The sequence below is a fragment of the Oncorhynchus clarkii genome, chromosome 27, assembly GCF_045791955.1.
Source record: "Oncorhynchus clarkii lewisi isolate Uvic-CL-2024 chromosome 27, UVic_Ocla_1.0, whole genome shotgun sequence".
Lineage (NCBI taxonomy): Eukaryota > Metazoa > Chordata > Actinopteri > Salmoniformes > Salmonidae > Oncorhynchus > Oncorhynchus clarkii.
The window spans coordinates 51,677,811-51,699,213 of NC_092173.1; the positions used below are offsets into that span (position 1 = coordinate 51,677,811).

At 40.9% G+C, this 21,403-nt stretch overlaps 1 protein-coding gene across 6 annotated transcripts in view; it reads right to left on the minus strand.

Moving 5' to 3' along the window:
• The window catches only part of LOC139385505 (EH domain-containing protein 2-like), a 29,580-nt gene extending 9,090 nt beyond the window's left edge, over positions 1 to 20,490 (minus strand). For 3 of the 6 annotated variants that reach the window (XM_071130623.1, XM_071130622.1, XM_071130621.1), the window contains exons 1-3: positions 20,171 to 20,404; positions 15,946 to 16,068; positions 13,937 to 14,113 (exon numbers count right to left, since the gene is read on the minus strand). In XM_071130623.1, coding sequence (XP_070986724.1) covers positions 13,937 to 14,040 — 104 coding nt within the window. In that variant the 5' untranslated portion in view covers positions 14,041 to 14,113; positions 15,946 to 16,068; positions 20,171 to 20,404. Of the gene's footprint in view, positions 1 to 13,936; positions 14,114 to 15,459; positions 15,682 to 15,945; positions 16,069 to 20,170 lie in introns of all 6 variants that reach the window. The other 3 variants (XM_071130620.1, XM_071130618.1, XM_071130619.1) reach the window with 2 other exon arrangements.
• Between the last annotated feature and the right edge of the window lie 913 nt (positions 20,491 to 21,403).

The following is a 21,403-nucleotide window of genomic DNA, read 5'->3' on the forward strand; positions in this document are numbered from 1 at the left end:
ACGGTAACAGCTAAACGTGATCTAAGAACCAGACCAAGGCTACATCCCAAATGGCACCCTATTCTATATACTGTAGTGCACTACTTTTGAAAGGTAGTAAACTAATGAATAGGGTGCCATTTGGTATGCAGGCTAGACTGTGGTATTGCTGCTGTACTGGAGCCCTCCCTGCCCAGGACCCATTGTGTTCCAACAGGGCTCTTAATTATCTGGGCTTCCTGAAGGAAAACGGTCTCCTGTGTCAGAGCCACAACAATACGATCTACTAATGAGCGACCACTAACAACAACACCGCTACTTCCTGATTAAGATGTCTTTAACTAGACCAGCACTTCACCGGACAGGAAGGACGCCGCAAACAGAGAGAGAAACACCTACTGTCATTGTCCGAGCCTAAACCACACAAAAACAACGTTGGACACTTTATGGAACACAAAGCCTTCACTATCTCATCCTGGAATATCCCAGGCCTGAGGTCATCTGCCTTTAGCCTATAGAGCAGGAACCTGGACTTCACCAGAAAAATTTGAAATACAAACATTGTCATCCTACAAGAGACATGGTATAGAGGAGATGGACGCACTGGTTGCCCCCTAGGTTAAAGGGAGCTGGTATTCCCATCCACCAAACTACCTGGAATAAAACAGGAAAGACACTCAGGGGGTATGCAAATTTGATATAGGGTTAGACTATTAAATTAGTCAAAACAGGAACATTTTACATTTGGCTAGAAATTCAAAAAGGAAATGATCTCAGAGAAAAATGTCCTCAAGTGTGCTACCTATATCCCCCCAATAGAATCTCCATACTTTAACGATGACAGCTTCTCCATCCTAGAGGGGGAGATCAACCATTTCCAGGCTCAGAGACATGTAACAGCTAAACACTAGGTCTGTGGCGACCTAAACGCCAGAACTGGACAAGAACCTGACACTCTCAGCACACAGGGGGACAAACACCTACCTGGAAGTGACAGTATTCCCTCCCAAATATGCCTCCCTTGATACAGCTATGACAAAACAACCTACAAAAGTTGGTCACAACTCCTGCAGCTCTGTCACATCCTGGGTCTGTACATAGTCAATGGTGTCTACCTGAACAGAGCAATGCTCAGTCATGAGGCATCAAAGCCAAAAGGAACTGAATAATATTAAGAAATACTATAGATGGAAGGAAAGTAGTGTCGAAACCTACCGAAAAACAATTAGGCAACAACAAATGAAATAAAAACGTTTCGCTGTAATAATGATGGTGTAAACTTTCCAGTAGAAGGCCTAAATAGTATATTTTACCTTTCAGCTTCCCTATCAAATCTAAAAATGTCAAGCAGAAAGAAATTGAAAAACCTATTGTTGAAGGAATTTAATTCCTCTCTTTTAATACCCAATTAAATTAAACACTCAGTCAATTCATAAGGATTTGTAAGACCCTTATTTTATAGGAATGGACAGAGCCCCGGTCTTAAAAGTCAAGTAACAGCCTTTAATCAAGAGAGTACTGAGTTCATACACATTTTACCACAGGTTATAAACTGAAAATGATGTCAGCATTTTCTAAATGTTCCGTCTCTTCTTGACACTGGTAGAAAGACCCTATAGCTCTCAAGCCTTCACTCCTCACCTAGAGCCAAGGTCAGTCAGTGTAGATAAGCATTCTAGATAGTTCATTCATTTTTACCAAGGAACAGACCGTCATTGTTCTAACTTTTGCCCACGTTCACACACACACACATTATTTTCAGTACTGGGATCAAGAATGAAAACTCATACATATACAGTAACATTTAGTATTCTGATTAGTACATGTATAGTAACATAATAGTATTCGGATTAGTCAGTCCTGATTGAAATGTATACATAATTAGTCATCATTGATAAAAATTCCCTTAACACCTATCCAACCAAAAACATAAAGATCCAGAAAACCTGAGCCTACACCTTCACTATGGTGAATCACAAAAACAATACAGAAATACACTACGGAAAAAGAAGGAACAGCACGTCAGAAATCAGCTCAGTGTAAGTGAAGAATCCATAGAGAATCTAACCACTTCTGGGAAAATTCAAACACACTAAACAAACAACACGAAGAGTTATCTATCCAAATTGGAGATGTATGGATAAACCACTTATCCAATATTTTTTTCTTTATAACAAATAATAAATAGCAAAAACATACAGAACCAATTACAAATGTTAGAATCAATTATTAAAGACTACCAGACCCCACTAAATTCTCCAACTGCATTGAATGAACTACAGGACAAAATATAACCCTCCAACCCAAAAAGGCCTGTGGTGTTGATGTTACCCTAAATGAAATGATAAAATATACAGACCACAAATTCCAATTGGCTATACTTAAACTCTTTAACATCATCCTTAGCTCTGTCATCTTCCCCAATGTTTGAAACCAAGGACTGATCACCCTAATCCACAAAGTGGAGACAAATTTGACCCCAATAACTACCGTGGGATATGCGTCAACAGCAACCTTGGGGAAATCCTCTACATTATCATTAACAGCAGACTCGTACATTTCCTCAGTGAAAACAATGTGCTGCGCAAATGTCAAATTGGTTTCACCAAATTACCTTACGACAGGCTCCCTTATTCACCCTAATTGACAAACTAACCAAAACAAAGGCAAAGCCTTCTCATGATTTGTTCTTTTCAAAAAAGCTTGACTCAATTTGGCATGAGAGTCTGCTATACAAACAAATTGGCAAGGACACTAGAACAGTCTGCAGCACCCGGCCTCACCCAACTAGAATCTTAGGTCAAATGTCTATTGTTTACTGATGATCTGGGGCTTCTGTCCCCAACCAAGGAGGGCCTATAGCAGCACCTAGATTTTCTGCACATATTCTGTCAGACCTGGGCCCTGACAGTAAATCTCAGTAAGACAAAAATACTGGTGTTCCAAAAAAGGTCCAGTTGCACAAATAGAAATTCCATCTAGATGCCGTTGCCCTAAAGCACACAAAAAACGACACATACCTCAGCCTAAACATCAGCTCCACAGGTAACTTTCACAAAGCTGTGAATGATCCGAGAGACCAGGTAAGAAGGAACTTCTACGCCATCAAATGGAACATAAAATGTGACATACAATTAGGATCTAGCAACAAATACTTGAATCAGTTATAGAACCCATTGCACTTCATGGTTGTGAGGTCTGGGGTCCACTCAACAAACAAGAATTCACAAAATGGGACAAAGACCAAAGAGTAGCAGTGATCCAGTGTTTTTCAAGGGTGAGTGCTACAGTCAATATGCTGATAGAATTTAGGTAGTCTTGTTCTCAAATGTGCTTTGTTAAAATCCCCAGCTACAATAAATGCAGCCTCAGGATATTTGGTTTCCAGTTTGCATAAAGTCCAGTAAAGTTCCTTGAGGGCCATCGTGGTATCGGCTTGAGGAGGGATATGCACGACTGTGACAATAACCGGATGATAGTTCCCTTGGGAGATAAGGAACAAAAGGACTTGAGTTCCTGTTTGTTGTTACAATTACACCATGAGTCATTAATGAAGCATACACCCCCGCACATCTTCCTGAAGTGATATTTATTCCTGTCGGCGCGACACAAAGTATCCAGGTGCCTGTATCGATTCCGACAGCATATCCCAAAAGAGCAATGTTTCCATGAAACTGAGTATGTTACAATCCCTGATGTCTCTCTGGAAAGCCCTGATTTCGTTGACCTTGTTATCTAGAGACTGGATATTCACAGGTAATATACTCAGAAGTGGTGGGTGGTGTGTACGCCTCCGAAGTCTGACCAGAAGACCGCTCCGTCTTCCTCTTCTCTGGCGGCGTTGTTTGGGGTCAGCCTCTGGATTCAGTTCAAATGCAGTGGGTGGTTCGGACAAAGTATCCGATTCGGGGAAATCGTATTCCTGGTAAGTTGATGTTGGTCTGATATCTAATAGTTCTTCCCGGCTGTTTGTTAGCCCAGAAAAACTTGTGGCATTACAATGTAAAAACAAAATACTGAAAAGTTTCCTAAGGACTAGAAGTGAGGCAGCCCTTTCTGTCAGCGCCATCTTGGAAATGAGTTAGCAGCAATGCCAATATAATGGTACAGCTATATGGACACTCAATCACTATGGTACTTTTTAAATGGTGAGTTTACAAACAAATATTTTGATAAATAGAATTGAAAGTTGTGTCTCATTATGGTAAGTGATGAAATAAGTAAAGCCAGTTGGCTTAGCAGATAATAAGAAAAGACGATCAGTATTTACCTGGCTAAAAGAGAAGGAATATAATATATATTGTTTACTGGAAACTCATTCAACAATTTTAGATGAAGTTGTGTGGAAAAAAGGAATGGGGGGGGGGGTCAAAATATATTTCTCCCATGTGCAAAGAAATTCAAAATGGTAACGATATTAATTAACAGTAATTTTGATCCAAATGTGCAAATTATCCATACAGATCCACAAGATTATTTTAAATATGTTATTGGACCATAAACAGATTTGTCTCCTTAATCTATACAGTCCAAATAATTATGATCATGGCTTCTTAATGTATCAACCCTACAAGCAACACTGGACTCTATTATTATGGTGGGAGATTATAATACCGTTTTAAATACTTCAATGGACCATAAAGGAAATCACACTACACACAATCACTCCCATGCTCTTTAGAAAATCAAATATATTTCAACCAGTGGATATATGGAGACTTTAAAATCCTGACCTAGTGAGATATACAGTTGAAGTCAGAAGTTTACATGCACTAGGTTGGAGTCATTCAAACACGTTTTTCAACCTCTCCAAATTTCTTGTTAACAAACTATAGTTTTGGCAAGTTGGTTAGGACATCTACTTTGTGCATGACAAGTCATTTTTCCAACAATTGTTTACAGATTATTTCACTGTATCACAAATCCAGTTTACATACACTAAGTTGACTGTGCCTTTAAACAGCTTGGAAAATTCCAGAAAATTATGTCATGGCTTCAGAAAGGCTAATTGAAACCATTTTAGTCAATTAAAGGTGTACCTGTGGATGTATTTCAAGGCCTATCCTCAAACTCAGTGCCTCTTTGCTTGACATCATGGAAAAATCAAAAGTGGGAAAATGGGAAAATCAAAAGTCCACAAGTCTGGTTCATCCTTGGGAACAATTTCCAAAGAGAGGCACACAATAAGTTAGTTAGAGGGAAAACAAAAAGAAATTGAGGAACTTATTCAAGAAAGACCAACTGTAAAATTATAAAAATAAAGCAAACTAGATGGAATATGGGGTAAAATACACCAAAGTATTTTTTAATCTTCAACATGGAAATGCCTCCAAAAAGAATTTACTGAAACTTGTTACAAATGAGGGAGTTACCCATGATTCAAAGGATATTTTGAAAGAGGAAATAAAGAACTTTAAGCATGTTTTTGTTTCAGTCTCCTCCATCTCCACTAACCGACGCAAATTGGATGGATTTTCTTTCTAACAATAGTCAAATTAACAGCTGTACAGAACAACTCACATGAAGGAGAAATTAGAGGAACTTCTTTAAGGAAGTTTGGGTTGTGGGTTAAAGGGTTATGCTTCATTTTTACAATTTTCTACATAATAGTGAAGACATCAAAACTATGAAATAACACATAATGGAATCATGTAGTAAGCAAAAAAGTGCTAAGGAAAAGGTGCTTTTCCTTAAGGGAACTATACAGTCAGCTCTCATGGTAGACCTTGTGGATCTGCTGCCATATGTTTGGGTTTTCTGTTTAACAAAAATACTGAGTGGAGGGGAAGCCAGGCCATTTAGGATCTTGAATACAAGACATGTGTCGGTGTATTGCTGTTACGGCTGTTGAAGGATGAGGCCCAAGGTGCAGCGTAGTGAGCGTACGTTTGACTTTATTTAAGAATGATGCCGACAAAAAAACAATAAACCATACAAAACAAACCGTGAAGCTAAAGGCAATAGTGCCAACAAACAATGACAACTTCCCACAAACACAGGTGGGAAAAAGTGTACCTAAATATGGTTCCCAATCAGAGACAACGATAGACAGCTGTCCCTGATTGAGAACCATACCCGGCCAAACACAAAGAAATAGAAAATCAGAGAAACACAAAACATAGAATGCCCACCTCCCAACTCACACCCTGACCAAACCAAAATAGAGACATAAAGGATCTCTAAGATCAGGGCGTGAAAATTGCACAAGATTTTTCCAACTCAGGAGCTCATGCTTTCTGAGGATGTAACAGTGATGATGGTTATTGGGCTTCCTATCAAGCACTTTGAGAGCCTGTTTGTAGACAGACTGAATGGGTTTTAATGTTGTACAGCAAGCTTGGGCCCAATTAGTCAAGCAGTATGTTAAGTGGGGAGTATCATAGATTTGAAGTACAGTTTTGCTACCTCTGTAGTCAAACAATTTCGTATAAATCGGAAATTAGCTAGGTTGAATTTGGTTATTTGAATTACCTTTTTCACATGCTTTTTGCAAGAGAGGTTGGAATCAAGTATGATGCCAAGGTACTTAAAATCAGATGCCACCTGGAGCTTCTCCCCTGACACATAGACATCTGGCTCAGGAGCATCAGATACCACCTGGAGCTTCTCCCCTGACACATAGACATCTGGCTCAGTAGCATCAGATACCACCTGGAGCTTCTCCCCTGGCTCATAGATATCTGGTTCAGTAGCATCTGTTGCCCTCTTTGTGAAGAACATGCAAACCGTTTTTTTCACATTGAGGTGCAAACATGAGTCACTGAGCCACTTTGTAACCTGGACCATTACAGTAGTGAGTTCTTGTGCAGCTTGTTGTTTGCTCTTTGCATGCACATATTTCACTGTATCATCTGCATACATTTGAACTTCAGACCCAGTACAGACAGAAGGCAGATCATTAAAGTGCAGGCTGAACAGGAGGGGCCCCAGTATTGACCCTTGGGGCATGCCCACATCATTGCTAAGAGTGGGCGACAGCTCACTCTGACACACTGAGTTCTGCCTTCAAGGTATGATTTCATCCATCTCAAGGCATCGGGGGAAAAGCTGAACTTGGACAGTTTTGCAACGAGAATCTCATGGTTAACAGTATCAAAAGCCTTCCTTTAGTCCAGAAACACAGCCCCAACAACTCCCCCTTTGTCAATCTTGGAATTCACATTTTCCAGAAGAAAGCAGTTGGCCGTTTCTGTGGAGTGTTTCGCTCTGAAGCCAAACTGCATTGAGTGTAATGTGAAGGGGCTGTTGTTGAGGTGGGCAATCAGCTGTTCTGCTACACACTTTTCAACAACCTTTGACACCACAGGTAGTATACTAATGGGCCTGTAGTTACTCACGTCAGCAGGGTCGCCTGATTTAAAGATGGCCGTTATTATGGCCAACTTCCATACCCTTGGAAACACCCCCACACCAATAGATGTGTTGGTGACCTTAGTAATGGGGCGAATGAGTGACTCTTTGTAGTTGTTAAGAAAGGTAGAGTCCAGCCCAAACACATCTTTGGCTTTAGAGTTCTTTAGTGAGCTAATCACCTTGTTCACCTTTGACTCAGAAATCTCCCTTAGGTTGAGCATAATTTACTAGCACTGAGCCCAAGAAACCAGTGGAACCGACTGACTATCGGCTTCCACATCTGTATAGGACAAGAAATCATTCCAGTTAATTCCCTTAATTGCGTTTTCAAAATAGTTGAATTCACTCTTAGGTATTCTTATTTGATCCAGCTTTCTAACAGTAGAGAGGTTAATCCTGCTCTTAGACAGGTTTCTGGCTATACGTGTCAGATTATGATCAGATAGCCCAGTAACCATATTGAATGATTTAGTCACTCTCTCTGGTTTATTACTAAACACTAAATCAATCTGTTTTAGAGCAACAAGTCACCCTGGTTGGCCCTTTAACTAGCTGTGTAAGGTAAAATGTATTAGTAACCCAGGCCGCGACCGGGAGGTCCGTGGGGCGACGCACAATTGTCCTGGGTTAGGGAGGGTTTGGCCGGTATGGAAATCGCGCACCAGCGACTCCTGTGGTGGGCCGGGCACAGTGCATGCTAACCAAGGTTAACAGGTGCAGAAGCAGTGCGGCTTGGTTGTGTATCGGAGGACGCATGACTTTCAACCATCGTCTCTCCCGAACCCGTACAGGAGTTGTAGCGATGAGACAAGATAGTAGCTACTAAAACAATTGGATACCACGAAATTGGGGAGAAAAAGGGGTAAAAAAATAAAAATAGAGGACCTCTTTCCCAAAATCACATTCCCTAAGCATTTTATTAAACTGATCAAAAAACACACTTTTTACCCATTCTAATAAGGGTAAAAGACATTTGGGGAGACAGTGTAACGTTCAGGCCAATACATTCTAGTTCATTATCACATGACCACTCAATTTGTTTACATCGGATATGTTCTTTAATGTAAATCATCACACACCCTCCTCTTCCTTCAATCCTGTCTCTCCTGAAGACATTGTAGCCAGGCACAATCACAGCAGCATATGGAGAGTTTTTATGGAGCCATGTCTCTGAGAGGCAGAGGAAGTCATGGTTGGAGTCTGTGAGTAGATGTTGAATTTGATCACTTTTTGGAATGACACTACGAATGTTCAAGTGCCCCCCTAGTAGTCCCTTGGGCTTAGCTCGTGAGTCCCAGATGACTTGAGTGATTGACACATTAAAACAAGTTAGATTTTCTGTGTTTTCTGACGGCTGGGTTTAGGCCGTTTTGTTTCGTTTTGATTCATTAACAATCCCTCCCACCTGCACTGGATGCGGGGAACCAATTAAAACAGCTTGCGTACCAGAAGCAGAGTCAGGGATCGCATATAGCGACGTGGGTATGTTTGAAGAGTCCAAATCTATCCTGGAGCCAGGTGAGTCGAGAGAAACCATGGGACCATAGCACTCACCCACTTCCACAGCGGGCGACGATCAGTGGACGAGGCCATCCACTGCTTTCCACTCCGGTGAGTATCGCTGGCTCGGTGATGTTAGGCCCAGGGTTGAGGCTGGCTCGGTGATGTTAGGCCCAGGGTAGAGGCTGGCTCGGTGATGTTAGGCCCAGGGTAGAGGCTGGCTCGGTGATGTTAGGCCCAGGGTAGAGGCTGGCTCGGTGATGTTAGGCCCAGGGTAGAGGCTGGCTCGGTGATGTTAGGCCCAGGGTAGAGGCTGGCTCGGTGATGTTAGGCCCAGGGTAGAGGCTGGCTCGGTGATGTTAGGCCCAGGATTGAGTTGCACATCCCTGGAGAGCAGGAGGGTAGTGAACAGGTAGTTTCCGATAAATGTTGGACTTGTGTTTGTTACACCTAAGCGATTCAGTGGAATAGGGAGCGAGGTAGACCTGGCCATTATTCAGAACATTATGGTATGCTGTGTACTGTCTGCTCCCGTGGAACGGTGAACCAATGTGTTTGGTGTTGGTATTCTCCGGCAGTAGATTTGTGTCATCCCAGCAAGGATGCACTGAGATTATCAGTAGAGCAGCTACATAACTGACAATCATGGCAAAGTACTGGAGATAACACATAATTGTGCTTTAACTCTTTGCATGAGTTACTTAGCTGGGGTCAGCGTACACCTGATGTTTTAGATAAAATAACAGCATTCGTATGAGAAGCGGCACCTGCCGCATCACCCTGTCTTCCGTTCGCCATTGTTCAGGTAGGGGTGACCATATTAATTGAGACAAAACTTAACAAGGCGGTGTTCGCTTTGCAATCTCACTGGAATAAAGACATCCTCCATTCCTGCCATTATTGAAAGAGATTGTGATATCTCACATCTCCAAGTAGGGCTACTTAATGTTAGATCCCTCACTTTCTAGTCAGTTAAAGTCAATGAACTAATCACTGATCATAATCTTAATGTGATTGGCCTGACTGAAACATGGCTTTAGCCTGGGGAATTTACTGTGTTAATTGAGTCCTCACCTCCTGGTTACACTAGTGACCATATCCCCCGTGCATCCCACAAAGGAGGTGTTGCCATAATTTAGTATAACAAATTTCAATTTACAAAAATAAATGACTGCGTTTCTGTCTTTTGAGCTTCTAGTCATGAAATCTATGTAGCCTACTCAATCACTTTTTATAGCTACTGTTTACAGGCCTCCTGGGCCATATACAGTGTTCCTCACTGAATTCCGATTGGATCTTGTAGTCATGGCAGATAATATTCAAATTTTTGGTGACTTTAATATTCACAAGGAAAAGTCCACAGGCCCACTCCAAAAGGCTTTCGGAGCAATCATCGACTCAGTGGGTGTTGTCCAACATGTCTCCAGACCTACTCACTGCTAGTTTTGTCCCATGGAATAAATGTTGTGGATCTTAATGTTTTACTCATAATCCTAGATTATCGGACCACCATTTTATTACGTTTGCAATTCCAACAAATAATCTGCTCAGACCCCAACCAAGAAGCATCAAAAGCTGTGCAAAAATTATCAGACAACCCAAAGATTCCTAGATGCCCTTCCAGACTCCCTCCACCTACCCAAGGACATCAGAGTACAAAAATCGGTTAACCACCTAACTGAGGAACTAAATGTAACCTTGCGTAATAGCCTAGATGCAGTCGCACCCCTAAAACAAAAAATATTTATCATAAGAAACTATCTCCCTGGTGTACAGAAAATACTTGAGTCCTGAAGCAAGCTTCCAGACAATTGGAACGGAAATGGCGCTACACCAAACTGGAAGTCTTCCCTATTAGCTTGGAAAGACAGTACCGCGTAGCATCGAAGAGCCCTCACTGTTCCTCAATCATCCTATTTTTCCAACTAAATTGAGGAGAATAAGAACAATCCTGAATAAATGTTTGATACCGTCGCAAAGCTAACTGAAAAGCAGCATTCCCAAGAGAGGATGGCTTGCACTTCGGCAGTGATAAATTCATAAACTTCTTTGAGGAAAAGATAATGATCATCAGAAATCAAATTACGGACTCCTCTTTAAATCTGCGTATTCCTCCAAAGCTCAGTTGTCCTGAGTCTGCACAACAATGCCAGGACCTAGGGTCAAGGGAGACACTCACGTTGTTTAATACTATATCTCGACACATTGATGAAAATAGTCATGGCCTCTAAACCGTCAAGCTTCAAACTGGACCCTATTCCAAAAAATACCCTATTCCAAGCACTTCCCGTGCTTGGCCTTCTTTTGTTGAACATAATAAACGGCTCCCTATCCACCGGATGTGTATAGTAATAAAGCCTCTCTTGAAAAAGCCAATCCTTGACCCAGAATAAAAACTAAATCGGCCTATATCGAATCTCCCATTCCTCTCAAAAACATCTGAAAAATCTGTTGCGCAGCAACTCACTGCCTTCCTGAAGAAACACAATGTATACAAATCGCTTCAGTCTGGTTTTAGACCCCATCATAGCCCTGAGACTGCTCTCGTGAAGGTGGCAAACAACCTTTTAACCTCTTTCAGCTAGGGGGCACTATTTTTATGTTTGGAAAAATAACGTTCCCAAAGTAAACGGCCTATTTCTCATGCACAGATGCTAGAATATGCATATAATTCACTGATTAGGATAGAAAACACTCTAAAGTTTCCACTACTGTCACAATATTGTCTGTGAGTATAACAGAACTGATATTGCAGGCGAAAACCTGAGGAAAATCAAACTAGGAAGTGGCTTCTATTTTGAAAGCTCCATGTTCCATAGCCTGCCTTCGCTCCATTTAAAGAGATATCAGACAGATTCCTTTCCTACGGCTTCCTCAAGGTTTCAACAGTCTTTAGACATAGCTTCAGGCTTTTATTTTGAAAAATGAGCGAGTTTTGCTTGCGCAACAGAGCTTGGGCAGCCATCGTTTCTCCCTCTCCTGCTGAAAAAGACAGTGCCGGTTGATATAATCGATAATATATATTTAAAAAACAACCTGAGAATTGATTATAAAAAATGATTGACATGTTTCTGTGGACATTACGGATAGTATTTGGAATTTTCGTCTGTGTTGTCGTGACCAGCCTGTGGATTTCTGAACATAACGCGCCAAACAAACTGAGATATTTTGGGTATAAAAATAATCTTTATGGAACAAAAGGAACATTTGTGTAACTGGGAGTCTCGTGAGTGAAAACATCCGAAGATCAAAGGTAAGCGATTCATTTTACTGCTTTCTGATTTTCGTGACCAAGCTACTTTGATGCTAGGTGTTCATAATGTTTGGTCTAGTGATCGATAAACTTACACAAATGCTTGGATTGCTTTCGCTGTAAAGCATATTTTCAAAATCTGACACAACAGGTGGATTAACAAAATGCTAAGCTGTGTTTTTTAGTAATATTATTTGAATGTGGTGCTCTGCAATTCAGCGGTTGTTGATGACAATTATCCCGCTAAAGGGATGGGTAGCGTCAAGAAGTTAATGGTGTCAGATCAAGGCTCTGCATCTGTCCTCATGCTGCTTTTTATACCGTTGATCACCACATTCTATTGGAGAGATTGGAAACCCAAATTGGTCTACACGGACAAGTTCTGGCCTGGTTTAGATCTTGTATCGGGAAGATATCAGTTTGTCTCTGTGGATGGTTTGTCCTCTGAAAAATCAACAGTAAATTTCAGTGTTCCTCAAGGTTCCATTGATGGACCTCTATTATTTTCACTGTATATTTTACCTCTTGGTGATGTAATTCGGAAACATAATGTTAACTTTCACTGCTATGCGGATGATACACAGCTGTACATTTTGACGAAATGGTTAAGCCCCAAAATTGCTCTCCCTGGAAGCCTGTGTTTCAGACATAAGGAAGTGGATGATAGGAAATGTTTTACTTTTAAACTCGAACAAAACAGAGATGCTAATTCCAGGTCCCAAGAAACAATGAGATCTGTTGGATCTGGCAATTAATCTTGATGGTTGTACAGTCGTCTCAAAGAAAACTGAAGGACCTCGGCGTTACTCTGGACCCTGACCCCTCTTTTGACGAAAACATATCAAGACTGTTTCAAGGACAGATTTTTTCCATCTATGTAACATTGCGAAAATCAGACACTTTCTGTCCAAAAATGATGCAGAAAGATGTATCCATGCTTTTGTCAATTCTATATTAGACTACTGCAATGCTCTATTTTCCGGCTACCTGGACCTTGTCCCAGACCTGCTGTTTTCGACTCTCTCTCTCCACACCTGCTGTCTCTAACTCTGAATGATCATCTATGAAAATCCAACTGACATTTACTCCTGAGGTGCTGACCTGTTGCACCCTCTACAACCACTGTGATTACTATTATTTTACCCTGCTGGTCATCTATGAACATTTGAACATCTTGGCCATGTTCTGTTATAATCTCCACCCGGCACAGCCAGAATAGGACTGACCACCCCTCAGAGCCTGGTTCCTCTCTAGGTTTCTTCCTAGGTTCCTGCCTTTCTAGGGAGTTTTTCTAGCCACCGTGATTCTACGTCTGCATTGCTTGCTGTTTGGGGTTTAGGCTGAGTTTCTGTATAGCACTTTGTGACATTGGCTGATGTATAAAGTGCTTCATAAATACATTCGATTGATTGATATGGCTTCAGTAATTCTAGTGTTTGACTCCTACAGTTGATATGGCTTCAGTATAACAAACATAGCTGCCACAGCTTGCCTCAACAGAAGGTATCCCTCTGAAAGAGGGCATCCTAGACTACAGGATACACACACTAGAGCAGAGGATAGTACCTCAGGGTGATTCAGCCCCGTAACGCCATATAGATATCGCTCCCTTTCTCAAGTCCCTCCCCACTCTGAAATTTGTGACGGACACTTGAAATTCCATAGAGCAAAAAACAGATTTCCTGTTCTCTCCCTTCCTGGCTCTCCTTTCATTGGAGGAGGTGGTGAGGGCAAGGGGTGGATCTCATTGGCTTAGTTTCTCACGCTTTTCATCGTCATCTCCCCCTTCCAAAAGAAGGACCATTCTAGAATATTTAAAAACCTTCATTATGGATTTCATCCTGTACTCACCTGTTCAGGAAGGTGTTTCCAAAGGGGTTGAGATTGCGGAAGGGTTTGTTGGGGTCGACGATGAGAGCGTTGCCTGGGATAACTCCCTCCACCTCACCGTGCATGATGGCTGTGAAACAGTCAGTGGTGGGCTCTGGTCCTATCCTGCTTCCTGGGATATCCTGCTCCAACACATACCTGACGCAGAGAGAGAGGAACATATTCACATTAAACTGTGTTGTTAAAACCAATGTGTTTCAGCGTGTAGCCTTAATCAGGGTTTTTATCTGAGCCAGACTCACACAGACAAACAAACGCCACCACGTTAGCCAGATGAACACAGACAAACAAACGCCACCACGTTAGCCAGACGCACACATTGGAGCAGGTGCTTATCAAAACATTACATCAAAGCAATGTTTCTTTTGCAGTATAACACAGATAAAAAATAAAAAAAACATTCAGGAAAAATATCTGTCCCTGTAACGAACTTGACAGCTACTGTATATCTGAATGGCTACTTGATGAAACTGCTTGAGAAATGTGCTTTAAAGCATTATCCAAAGCCATAGGATGTAGTGATCACAATATATTAGCCATATCTAGGAAAACCAAAGTGTAATACAGATCATACAAGAAGTTTTGTTGTGATTCCTATGTTGATGATAAATCATATTTGCTGGTCTGTGGTGTGTAATGAGGAGCAACCAGACGCTGCTGGTCTGTGGTGTGTAATGAGGAGCAACCAGACGCTGCACTTGACACTTATGAAACAACTTATTCCAGTTACTAATAAGCACACATTAAGAAAATGACATGAATCTGTTAAATCCCTGTGGGTTTATGAGGAATTGAGTTTGAATTTATTTTTACAGGGACAGTGCACATTAATCAACGTTTCAGTAAAAGTGCCGGTTTTAGCCAGCTGGCTAATTTTCGACCACAGTCCCTGGGTAGGTTATTAAAAACTATGACAATAACCATACAGACAAACAATGAGCAGTGGGCACATGCAGAGCAACATAGAACAAGCAACACATAGCACACAGACAGAACAAGAAACACGTAGCATGCAGACAGAGCAACGACACAAAAAGCAACAAAACAAAATGCACAGAAGCAACAGTGTTTCCACACCTCACAAGCTACAGACAGAGGAGACTGCGTGAATCAGGCCTTCATGGTCAAATTGCTGCAAAGAAACCACTAACAAAGGACACCAATAAGAAGAGACTTGCTTGAGCCAAGAAACACAAGCAATGAAGATTACATCAGTGACAGTCAACAAGGCAGGTCCTACAGGTTTCTAGTTTTGTTGCACCTGGACTCCTGTCCAGTCCTGTAGTTAGGTGCCACAAAGAGGGACTTAGGAAAAATTCAATTGGCAAGAACAGGGCAGCATAGCTGTAATTGTATACAGAGTGCTAATATGCATGTCAATCTCTCCTGGCTCAAAGTAGAGAAGAGATTGACTTCATCACTACTTGTTTTTGTAAGAAGTATTTACATGTTGAATGCACCAAGCTGTCTGTTTAAACTCTTACTTGATGAAGCTAGTCTTGCCAGTGGAGTACTGCCCCACCACCAGCACCATGGGTTTGTTGTCAAAGTCTGCATCCTCCAGAGAGGGGGAGTGGAAGTCATGGAAACCGTAGTGCTGCTCCAGGGGGAGGAGCTTCTGATGGTACAGAGACTTTAACCCCTCTGTCACTGTCCTGATCACCTCAGGAGTCTTCTTCACGTCTTTACGGCCCCAACGAGACATCCTGATTGGATGATAGGTTGATTGATTTGTCAGTTGGTTGATTGAGTGTTGTCCTTCAAGAGGAAATGATCTGACTAGATGTATGAGTGAGCTTGGGAGTTCCTTGAGTTATCTGTCTGTGTGTGGAAGTGTGTGTGTGGAAGTGTGTGTGTGGAAGTGTGTGTGTGGAAGTGTGCGTGTAGCGTCTGTCGGTGTACATCTGTGTTTTCTGAGGGTGAACCTATCTTCAGGTGTTTCCTGTGTTTTTGTGAATGTTGCTCTTTACCTCTGGACCTCCTCTCAGAAGATGGTCCTGTATGTTACTGTAGGGCTGTGACTTCTGTAATATGTTAGAGCTCTGGTCTGGGCCTTTCCTCTCCTATACACACCACTCTGACTCCTGAACGACCTGAAAAATAATGAATGAATGAAATGTCAATTATAAACATGTCTCTAGAGAAACACAGACACTTTGCTGCTAAAGAAAATCCTAAATGAATTGTCAACATGTTCCAGTGCCATTCTCCAGTGAGAGGAGACAACTGTTAAACAACCTAAAGAAGAGTTCAGAACACATTAAACATACAGAACACACAGGTAGAGCTGTATAGGGGCCTAGAATAGAAAGGCTATGATACTCAAGAACAGATCAGAAGGATTTCATCTCTAGACATTAGAAATCTGTCTGCTACATTGTGAATATTACCCCTCTAGACATTAGAATTCTGTTTGCTACATTGTGAATATTACCCCTCTAGACATTAGAATTTTGTCTGCTACATTGTGAATATTATAGAATTCTATATCTACACACTGTTACGAACCCCTTTGGCCCTGCAGTCTAGGGGGGATGGACACGAGACCTGTGTCTGAGTGTGTATATAGTGTGTGTGTATATATATATATATATACAGTAGGGCAAAAAAGTATTTAGTCAGCCACCAATTGTGCAAGTTCTCCCACTTGAAAAGAATGAGAGAGGCCTGTAATTTTCATCATAGGTACACTTCAACTCTAACAGACGATGAGAAAAAAAAATTGTAGGATTTTTCATGAATTTATTTGCAAATTATGGTGGAAAATAAGTATTTGGTCACCTACAAACAAGCAAGATTTCTGGCTCTCACAGACCTGTAACTTCTTCTTTAAGAGGCTCTTCTGCCCTCCACTCGTTACCTGTATCAGTATAAAAGACACCTGTCCACAACCTCAAACAGTCACACTCCAAACTCCACTATGGCCAAGACCAAAGAGCTGTCAAAGGACACCAGAAACAAAATTGTAGACCTGCACCAGACTGGGAACACTGAATCTGCAATAGGTAAGCAGCTTGGTTTGAAGAAATCAACTGTGCGAGCAATTATTAGGAAATGGAAGACATACAAGACCACTGATAATCTCCCTGGATCTGGGGCTCCACGCAAGATCTCACCCCGTGGGGTCAAAATGATCACAAGAACGGTGAGCAAAAATCCCAGAACCACACGGGGGGACCTAGTGAATGACCTGCAGAGAGCTGGGACCAAAGTAACAAAGCCTACCATCAGTAACACACTACGCCGACAGGGACTCAAATCCTGCAGTGCCAGACGTGTCCCCCTGCTTAAGCCAGTACATGTCCAGGCCCGTCTGAAGTTTGCTAGAGAGCATTTGGATGATCCAGAAGAAGATTGGGAGAATGTCATATGGTCAGATGAAACCAAAATATAACTTTTTGGTAAAAACTCAACTCATCGTGTTTGGAGGACAAAGAATGCTGAGTTGCATCCAAAGAACACCATACCTACTGTGAAGCATGGGGGTGGAAACATCATGCTTTGGGGCTGTTTTTCTGCAAAGGGACCAGGACGACTGATCCGTGTAAAGGAAAGAATGAATGGGGCCATGTATCGGGAGATTTTGAGTGAAAACCTCCTTCCATCAGCAAGGGCATTGAAGATGAAACGTGGCTGGGTCTTTCAGCATGACAATGATCCCAAAAACACCGCCCGGGCAATGAAGGAGTGGCTTCGTAAGAAGCATTTGAAGGTCCTGGAGTGGCCTAGCCAGTCTCCAGATCTCAACCCCATAGAAAATCTTTGGAGGGAGTTGAAAGTCTGTGTTGCCCAGCAACAGCCCCAAAACATCACTGCTTTAGAGGAGATCTGCATGGAGGAATGGGCCAAAATACCAGCAACAGTGTGTGAAAACCTTGTGAAGACTTACAGAAAACGTTTGACCTCTGTCATTGCCAACAAAGGGTATATAACAAAGTATTGAGATAAACTTTTGTTATTGACCAAATACTTATTTTCCACCATCATTTGCAAATAAATTCATTAAAAATCCTACAATGTGATTTTCTGGATTTTTTTCTTCTCATTTTGTCTGTCATAGTTGAAGTGTACCTATGATGAAAATTACAGGCCTCTCTCATCTTTTTAAGTGGGAGAACTTGCACAATTGGTGGCTGACTAAATACTTTTTTGCCGCACTGTATATATATAAATACACACACACACAATATACACACTCAGACTATATATACACACACTTAGACTATATATACACAAACTATATACACACTCAGACTATATATATATATACACTATATACACACTCAGACTATATATATATATATATATATATATATATATACACACATAATACACAATCAGACAATATATGTATATACCCACACTCAGACTACACACTCAGACTATGTATATTGTTATTGCCTTGGCTCGTAGTTTTTAACAAAGGGACCACACATGACTGAAATGTAAAAATACTGAATACTAAATAATACAAAAATGTAACAAGCTGTGGATGTCTATATGATCAGTAGTGTTTGAGTGGAGAGAGTGTTAGACCAACAACCAATAGGTGGAGGAAGCCAGCCTGCCAGCCTGCCAGTCAGGTAAGAGAGAGAGTGTTGGCTGATGTGGCCACCCTTCATAGCCTCCAGGCAAATTCAGCCCAGGTGCGTCACATCAGCTGAAAGACCTTCCAGCTCTGTCCACTGGCCTCCTGCAACAAGCAGACTACCAAACAGGAGATCCCAGCGGAGTGGGAGGGACGTCAAACTACACACTATATAAACCCTCACTAAACTATATATACACACTCACTATATACATATATACAGTACCAGTCACACAGTACCGTTCTACATTGTATGCCAAATAGGATCTAAAGTTAACATTCTAAAGTAGTGTCAGAGCCAAATAGAATCTAAAGTTAACATTCTAAAGTAGTGTCAGAGCCAAATAGAATCTAAAGTTAACACACTAAAGTAGTGTCAGAGCCAATTAGAATCTAAAGTTAATATTCTAAAGTAGTGTCAGAGCCAAATATAATCTAAAGTTAACATTCTAAAGTAGTGGCAGAGCCAAATAGAATCTAAAGTTAACATTCTAAAGTAGTGGCAGAGCCAAATAGAATCTAAAGTTAACATTCTAAAGTAGTGGCAGAGCCAAATAGGATCTAAAGTTAACATTCTAAAGTAGTGGCAGAGCCAAATATAATCTAAATTTAACATTCTAAAGTAGTGGCAGAGCCAAATAGAATCTAAAGTTAACATTCTAAAGTAGTGGCAGTGCCAAATAGAATCTAAAGTTAACATTCTAAAGTAGTGTCAGAGCCAAATATAATCTAAAGTTAACATTCTAAAGTAGTGGCAGAGCCAAATATAATCTAAAGTTAACATTCTAAAGTAGTGGCAGAGCCAAATATAATCTAAAGTTAACATTCTAAAGTAGTGGCAGAGCCAATTAGAATCTAAAGTTAACATTCTAAAGTAGTGGCAGAGCCAAATAGAATCTAAAGTTAACATTCTAAAGTAGTGTCAGAGCCAAATAGAATCTAAAGTTAACATTCTAAAGTAGTGGCAGAGCCATATAGAATCTAAAGTTAACATTCTAAAGTAGTGTCAGAGCCAAATAGAATCTAAAGTTAACATTCTAAAGTAGTGGCAGAGCCAAATAGAATCTAAAGTTAACATTCTAAAGTAGTTGCAGAGCCAAATAGAATCTAAAGTTAACATTCTAAAGTAGTGGCAGAGCCAAATAGAATCTAAAGTTAACATTCTAAAGTAGTTGCAGAGCCAAATAGAATCTAAAGTAAAACATTCTAAAGTAGTGGCAGAGCCAAATAGAATCTAAAGTTAACATTCTAAAGTAGTGTCAGAGCCAATTAGAATCTATACAAAATTGTTTCTGGTAGCACAGTGGATCTGTAGTCAGAGATGGCGCAGTGGGGAAGTTTAGAAAGACACAGAGTGTGATAGTTTAAAGAAAGGGAAACGTCGGTTTGAGTTCACTATAACAGTAGGAACAGTATGACCCTAGTTGAGTGCATTAGAGCGTGCCCTCACCAAACCCATTCGATTTCACTGATCAAAAACTCAAAACAAAACATATCCAGCCAGTGCTCACAAAGGCTGTTTGATGAGAACTTGGAAACACACAGTTTAAAGTCAGACAGAAACAGACCATTACATTAAGTTCTAGCAAAAGAAAAGAAACCCATACCTGGTGAAGATGCGAGTAGAGTCTCTTCCCTTAAGGAAGTTGCAGAATAGTCTGACTTTATAGAGTTGCTGCAGCTCATGTGTGGGTGTGGCAGCCAGAAGCAGCCAGAAGCCTGTCAGTCTGTGGGATAGTACGTCTCCAGAGTTTAATATGCTTCAGTTGAAGGGGTCCCTTCTCTCTCTCACTCACAATCACTCTCTCTCTCACTCACAATCACTCTCTCTCTCACTCACAATCACTCTCTCTCTCTCTCGTCTCTTTCTTTCTTTCTCTCTCTCTCTTTCTCTCTCTCTCTCTCCCTCGTCTCTTTCTTTCTTTCTCTCTCTCTCTTTCTCTCTCTCTCTCTCCCTCGTCTCTTTCTTTCTTTCTTTCTCTCTCTCTCTTTCTCTCTCTCTCTCTCCCTCGTCTCTTTCTTTCTTTCTCTCTCTCTCTTTCTCTCTCTCTCTCTCCCTCGTCTCTTTCTTTCTTTCTTTCTCTCTCTCTCTCTCTCTCTCTCTCTCTCTCTCTCTCTCTCAAATTCAAATTCAAATTCAAGCTGCTTTATTGGCATGAAAAACATTGTGTCAATATTGCCAAAGCACCAATGTAGACAATATACATTGTAACAAAATTGTAAATGATAGCAAATAATAATATAAAATGGTAGTAAATAATAATACAAAATTAAATACAAAAATAATAACAATAAAATGGTAACAGTCTACAGTAAACATTAATAATTATAGTAATAACAATAATAGTAATAATAAGTAAGTTACTGTTTACTATGCAGATGTTATTATTCAGTGTCCCTCAGGCTATGGCAGGAAAATACATATTTGGCTGCAAGAGGAGCCATTGCTCCTTCGCCCATGAGTATTCTTAGTTTTTCCTCTGGGTTCAATTTGTAAAAATTTGGAATATATGTAGTCATTTCTGTGAATAATGAATCTCTTTGTGAGGAATATTTATCACAGTAAAGGAGAAAGTGCATCTCTGTCTCTACCTCCCCTGTCATGCAGTGACCACATACACGCTCCTCTTTGGGTAGCCATGTCTTTTTATGTCTGCCGGTTTCTATTGCCAATCGGTGGTCACTCAGCCTGTACTTGGTAAGGATCTGTCTCTGCTTCGTATCTCTGACAGAGTAGAGATAATCAGCCAATTCATATTCTCTGTTTAGGGTCAGATAGCAATTTAGTCGGCTTTGGGATTTTGTTTCGTTTTTCCAGTATTGTAAATTTGATTCCTTTG